The 6,739-nt window shown below is 41.4% G+C and overlaps 1 protein-coding gene across 2 annotated transcripts in view; it reads right to left on the bottom strand.

The window, feature by feature from the left end:
* The window catches only part of LOC116093869 (guanylate-binding protein 4-like), a 25,106-nt gene extending 23,303 nt beyond the window's left edge, over positions 1-1,803 (bottom strand). The window contains exon 1 of one of the 2 annotated variants that reach the window (XM_031375686.1): positions 1,408-1,803. In XM_031375686.1, coding sequence (XP_031231546.1) covers positions 1,408-1,512 — 105 coding nt within the window. In that variant the 5' untranslated portion in view covers positions 1,513-1,803. The remainder of the gene's footprint in view (positions 1-1,407) is intronic. The other variant, XM_031375687.1, reaches the window with a different exon arrangement.
* Positions 1,804-6,739: the final 4,936 nt, after the last annotated feature.

The following is a 6,739-nucleotide window of genomic DNA, read 5'->3' as shown; positions in this document are numbered from 1 at the left end:
CTTGCTTTTCCTATCTCAGCCTCTCTATTAGTAGTATTGTTTATTTCATGTTTTTACACTATACTATGATTTTTAGAACATCTTACATATTCCAAAAGTATTTATACAGCCAAAAGAAACATAGACAATTAACTAGGGAAGTTGCTTGTAAGGGAACAACAAAGTGAGACTGAATGCTTTGCTAGATGTTTGTAAGTTAGAAGAAGAGGACTTTATAAGTCAATCTTTCTCTGAGATGACTGCTTTTCCAAATTATCACAGCTAATGAACCAAATTCTTACCCTCACCTAATGTCTGTGCCTCCAAGCAGAACCATTGTTCATTGAAACAGTTGGTGAATGATTTTATGAATAGACTATCTTAATACCTAGACCATTTCTTAAATGAATGTAACCTGTTCTCTGTGGGCTGAGAATGAAGTCACTCACTCAAGTCAAATAGCTTTAACCACAGCAGGAAGTCTGTATCCAAAAATCGAGCCTACAATTCATTTCTTGGTGCAACAGAACTGTCAACTCTCAGCTTAGCTACATAGAGGTGAAATCCTTTGGTGATGTGAGGGTCATTGAAGTACAGCCTTATTACAATGAAATCCAATGTCTAAAAATTGTTCTTATTTTGAGCTTGTACAACAGTAAGAGCCAAGATTTTAAACTCTACTAAATACAAAACAAACATAAAGACTTTATATATTTATGTTCATTTAAGAAAATACTAGTAGTGATTTATTATTTTGAAGTATACAGTTAATATGTTTGGAGTTATTTAAAATTTATATTGAGAAAAATGTATTTTCACTATTGCTGTAGACTAGCATCTACATAAGTCTGTTAAGTCGATTGTTGTTTTATATCAAACAACTTTTATAATGCTTATTTTTATTGTTATAATATTTTGTAAATTTTAAGGAATATAACAAAAAAGGTATTGTGGGTATTGAAGGGGGTCTCTGAGAGGAGTGGGGGTACAAAAGGGAAACAAGAATGTGATTTAATTCTATTTACTTAAAATATGTTTTTAAATGTTAACAAATTCAGATAAATTGGAATCATGTAACTTTTCTCATCATAATGCAATAAAAGTTTAAAAGAATAAAAATCTAAAACAATGTTGCCCTGTTTTCCGAATAAAGGGTGAAAACAAAAAAGAAAAAAAAAAAGCAAGCTTTTGAATAATAAGAATGGGACTGACTCCCCACTGCTGGACGCGAGAGTGCACTGGTCCCACTGAGGTGCCCCAGAGCACATTGGGATTCCCCTTTGACTGGGATGGCTCTTTTCTGTTTCTTCAACTCCGTGCTGAGCACACCACAGCGCACGTCAGCACTGTGGTGGGTGAGGAGGAAGCTCTGCCTGGAGCCTGGGGTTGTATGTCCCTCTGAACTAAAAAAGGGCTTCACCCTCTTACCTTGGAAGTCCTGCGCTCAATGGGTAGCCCGGGAGAATGTGTAGCCCTGGGCTGATGTTCCAGTTGGAACCGCTCAACCCCCACGCCTGGCTGTGGCGGCTGCATTAGAAAATCCTCCCATCCAGCGCTGTCCACGTACCCTGAGGCCACCAAGCCGCCTCTGATCAGAATCGTCCACTCTCCAGAGTTCTCTTGTACCCAGCATGGAGTTCGTGCTCTGGGACCTTGGGACCTCTCTGAAGCTCCTTGGGATAGGTGTACCTTTTGAGTCGCAGGGAACTCACCAGCCTGCACGGACTGATTCTCTGCTACTTTGGCTTGCTGCTGCACCTGATGCCTCCGGAAAGCTCTATTCTTAAACCTCAGAGTCAAACCCCGGGATATTAGATGCACTTACTTGTGGGGATAGAGAACTGAAATTGAAAGTGTATAGGCTTGTGCTGAGTTTCTGAGAAGCCTTTGAACCATTTCCAGGAAAGAAAAAGTCCAGTCTTCCTTGCCAGATGGTCAGACGAAAACAAATCGCTGATTCTCTAAATACTGACTTTTACTGGGAAATAACAGAATGCCGCAACAGGAATATGCCAGCTCCTGCCACAGTGAGCCAATGGTTTATTCCAACAGGTTGATGCAAACAAACGTTTTTAACTTAAAAATTTGCCACCCGTGCATGATATTAATACTGTACATATTAAGAAGGTAATAGGATGTTTCCATGCATTGTGTACATCATGTGATGTATGATTCAGGCTGGGTCAGCACACCCACCTCTTCAAACAGTTAACATTTCTTTTTGAGTTGTGTGTCTCAGGCACCATCGTCTATCTTGCACAGCAGCATATCAGACCTCTGGCTTCTCCCTTTTTTACATCCTCAGCAGATCAGCTTGCTATGCCTCCAACTATATGGAGATTTTAAAAGGCAAAACCAAAGTGGATTACAACAGATGTTTTGGAAAAGAAAAAGAAAAAAAGAAAAGAGCTTTGTCTTAAGTGACTTTGGCCAGATGCCTGCTAACAAACATACAACAAACTAAGCTGTCATCTTTGGTTGATTAAGTGTCTTAGTGCATTTTTAATTCACAAACATTCATGTCAGGGTGATTCTGTGACTGGGATGTAACCTCGTGTTGTGTTAAGGAGCATCTACATATAGACCAGACTAGTGAAGAATCCATGCTTGATGCTTTCATAGAGGTCCTTCGGCAGCATCTTACTGACCTAGGGAGAACATGGGGCTTGGTCAGGCCTGAGAACCATCACTTAGTGTGTCTTAAAGTGACCCTTCAGGTAGGGACGTCAGCTTGATTCCCATCTGTTAGTTTAATTGAAGTAAACTTCTCCCATAGAACAAAGGTAAATGTGAACTCTGGGGAATAGTAGTTGTTGACTCAAGGCTAGGACATGAATGCACTTCATTGCAGTAATGCAGGATGAACTAGGCATGTCTGGAGTCAGGGCAGTGGGCAGACACATTAGTTTTATAGCTTTCACAATCCTCTCTCTTTTTTTTCATGTTGCTTTTTAAAAGCCATAATGGATCTATTTCAGAATGACCTGGTGTGACTATTAGTATATGCTCAACCCAGGGTGTGACACTATTAGAAGGTGTGGCCCTGTTTGAGTAGGTGTGGCCTTTTTGGAGTAGGTATGGCACTGTGGGTGTGGGCTTTAAGACCCTCATCCTAGCTGCCTGGAAGTGAGTATTCTGCTAGCAGCCTTCAGATGAAGATGTAGAACTCTCAGCTCCTCCTGCACCATGCCTGCCTGGATGCTGCCATGCTCCTGCCTTGATGATAATGGACTGAATTTCTGAACCTGTAAGCCAGCCCCAATTAAATGTGGTCCTTTTTAAGAGTTGCCTTGGTCATGGTGTCTGATTACAGCAGTAAAACCCTAACTAAGACACCTGGAGCACAAAGAGCTCTCCCTGAAATCACCAGGAATAATGACCCAACATGTGGGAAATGCTGTAATAATTGAGTTCAAGGACTTCAGCAGAACTAGGTGGATCTGAGACTCTAGTGAGCCACATGCCTTCATGTTTTCTTCTGGGTACATGCTTTTGGGTAATTCCACACTTCCCTTTGGCACTGTCGGGCACTGCTCAGGCCTCAGCCAGACTTGACCATGAGCTCCAGCATCTTCTCTTGCTCTTCTTAGGTGGTTTCCTTTCCAGTCACCTCTATTTTCTCCTTATTTTTGGTCAATGCTCACCTCGAGTCATCACTTTTAGTGGCCACGGCTTACTACTGTCTCTCTTCTGACCTTAGTCATTTCTTTGAGGGTCTCCCTCATGACCCACTTGGCGCTGGGCAGAGGTTGTGGAAAAAGGAGAAGACTGCGGACTTTCTGAGCTATTTTCTCCTGAGCCATCAAGAGCTGACTTTGGAGTGTGGTAGGAAAGGCCCTGCTCAGCTAGCCATCAACCACTGCGACATTTGTCATTGTCCTAATTCAGCAGGGTGTGTCTTCCAGGGAAAGAAAGATCTGCCTTTGGCTGTAGGAAATTCTTCCCATCCAGCCTTCTGAGAGAGGAGCTCCACCCATTAACCTGTAGAGTTTGTAACTCTCACCAGTGAGAACTCTAACTGAAGGATGCATTTCCACATCACTGCCTTACCATCCAGAAATTCCCCAGAGAAACACCATTGCTCAAGGAAGCACAAGGAACAGAGCAGATACAATGTCAGCCTTTTTCTGACTATATCATGGTTCTATACAGTCATATACTTGACACAGGAAAATTCAAATCCTTTCTTTTTCTTTTGTTTTATTAGTTAATTTATTTATTCATCCCAGTCACAGCCCCTCCTCTCCTCCCAGTCCCACCCTCAGAGAACAGGTATCCTCCTTGGGTACCTGCCAGCCCTGGGACACCAAGTCACAGCAGGACTAAGTGCATCCTCTCCCACTGAGGCACCACCAGGCAGCCCAGCTAGGGGAAAGGATCCAGTGGCAGGAGACAGAGTCAGAGGTAGTCCCATGTTCCAATTGCTAAGGGTCTGCATGAAAACCAAGCTGCACAGTCTGATCCTTTCTTCTTCATTTGCATCCTTGTGCTTTCCTCCAGGCCATGGATAAACTAAAGTCTAAACTCAACAACAGACATGAAAACTCCCCACAGTAGCTTTCCTCTCAGCTCCTTAGATGATTCCTGCCCAGTGACACATTCACCACTCAGACCAAGTTCCAGACAACCAGATCTCTGTGAACTTCCATGAGCATTTAAATAATCATTTATATATATAAATATACAAGTATTTATATATATATAAATATATATATATATGCATATCATTTTCCTTCTGCTTGGATGCTTGTCTAGCCTTTAACCTTTAGCACACGTACTTCATCTCAATCCCCCTCTTCCTTATCGGAAAGCTCTCTCGACCTTTGCCTATGAGATTTGAATTTCAGTGGCATGCATTGAATTGTATTATTGACTCTGCCAAATGTTTATAATCTGTTTTACTCGGTCATTGTGTGGCCCTGAGTAAATATTTGTTGAGTTGTTGATAAAATATTTTAAAATCTCAGAAGTACATCTGTTTTTGGTTTTTTTTGTTTTTGTTTTTGTTTTTTTGTTTTTTTTTCCAGTGTCAAGAATGAAAAGGAGACATTAAATAATGTGGTATGAGAAGTAGGGGCAGTATTTTGAAAGAGAAAAAAAATGTCAGGAGAAAAACAAAAGTTATTGAGGACAAAACAGAAGTAGGCCCTAAATATAAGCAAAACCTGGCATAAGCATCTCTCTCTCTCTCTCTGAACACTTCCTTTGCATTAACCTCAGAAACGATGTTTATTTTTTCTTAACTTCTTCTCAGCACATATATCATACTTGTCCAAACCCTATAATATATCTCTGTAATATACTCTATGTTCAAATATGCATTTCTTTAAAGAATAGATAAGTGAATGAGTAAAAGAAGTAGATCTCCACTCTAGGTGCCTTCAGTTATCCTTGTTGGTAAATAATATGTTAGTTTTATAACATTAAAATGGCACATTATATATAGCTACAGAATAAAGATTATCATATTTACTGAAAAGCTACATCTATGAATTTTTTTCTGGATTATTTAGTGCCTGGATGTCATTTATTTGAAGTATGAGACAGCCCTCCAGTAGTAAAATATGCTGCATGAAATAATCTAAGTCTCATTCGAGTTCACTGTCACTTGGTATTTATAGCAACTTCCAGTCTGATTGTTGGCATTGCATCTAGGCTCTGCCTCACAGTTACCTGGCAACAGCCAGGTGTGCCTGACTCACTATAAAAGGGGCTGCTTGCCCCCTCCTCTCTCTGTTGCTCTCTTCTCCTCTTGCCCTTGTTCCCTTACCCTCTTTCCCCTCCCCCCTCTCTCCCTCTCTGTGTCTCTCTGTCTCTCTCACTGTCTTTCAGTCTCTCTCTCTCCCTCTCTCTCTCCCTCCCTCCCTCTGCCTTTCTCTGTTTCTACTCCCTCAACTCCCCTCCCTATGTCCCAAATAAACTCTGTTCTATACTATACCAGTCATCTGTCCTCAGTGTGGCTGGTCCCTCAGGGGGAAGGGATGCTTCAGCATAGGCCAGCAGAGGTACCCCTTTCCCCTACACCATACCGCACCTCCACCAAACATATCCCTGGCTTCTCTTTTCTTTTCTTTTTTAAAAATAAAACACAACACTAATGTGCTATTTTTACTAGTGAAAACTAGTCAAAGCATGCAACAAAGAGCATGACCCTGTAAGCCTTGGAGATTGAACATACTCTACACATTCTTATTTCAGTAGTAATTGTATTAACATGACTTGGACTACTATTGAGAAATAAGTTTCCTTGGTGATTTAAAATCCCTGTCACTGGAGTCTTTCAGATGATAACAACCCACAGGAACCGAGCCCCAGTCCCCAGTATTCTGGGCCTCAATCACTCCCAAAACTTGATGGCAATGAAAACTTATAGGGATTAGAAGACCCTGGATTCTGAGCCTTTCTCTGCCCAGGTCTGGCTCTGATGCCTGGGTTCAGATTCAAGATCTTCTCTAGGTTGTCATCTTCACGGATGAACCATTTGTCTGTTACCAGCTATGGAATGAAGTCCTGATAGGCTCAAACAAGATCTGGAAAGAAACATGCTGACTCATCTGAATCCTGAATCCTCATTCTCTCTCTCTCTCTCTCCCTCTCTCTCATGTGCATGCACATTTTCTGTCAATGATAGTATGGCCTTTGTTAGCTCTGGTTCAGTTACATAGATGAGTCACAGAAAAAAATGCCCTATTGAGTACGTTTGGCGCCCATAAACTCATGTGTTTGAATATGCTTGACCCACAGAGAATGGCACAATTGG

The sequence above is a fragment of the Mastomys coucha genome, unplaced genomic scaffold (genome assembly GCF_008632895.1).
Source record: "Mastomys coucha isolate ucsf_1 unplaced genomic scaffold, UCSF_Mcou_1 pScaffold16, whole genome shotgun sequence".
NCBI classification, from domain to species: Eukaryota; Metazoa; Chordata; class Mammalia; order Rodentia; family Muridae; genus Mastomys; species Mastomys coucha.
This window is presented reverse-complemented; position numbering and strand designations above follow the sequence as displayed.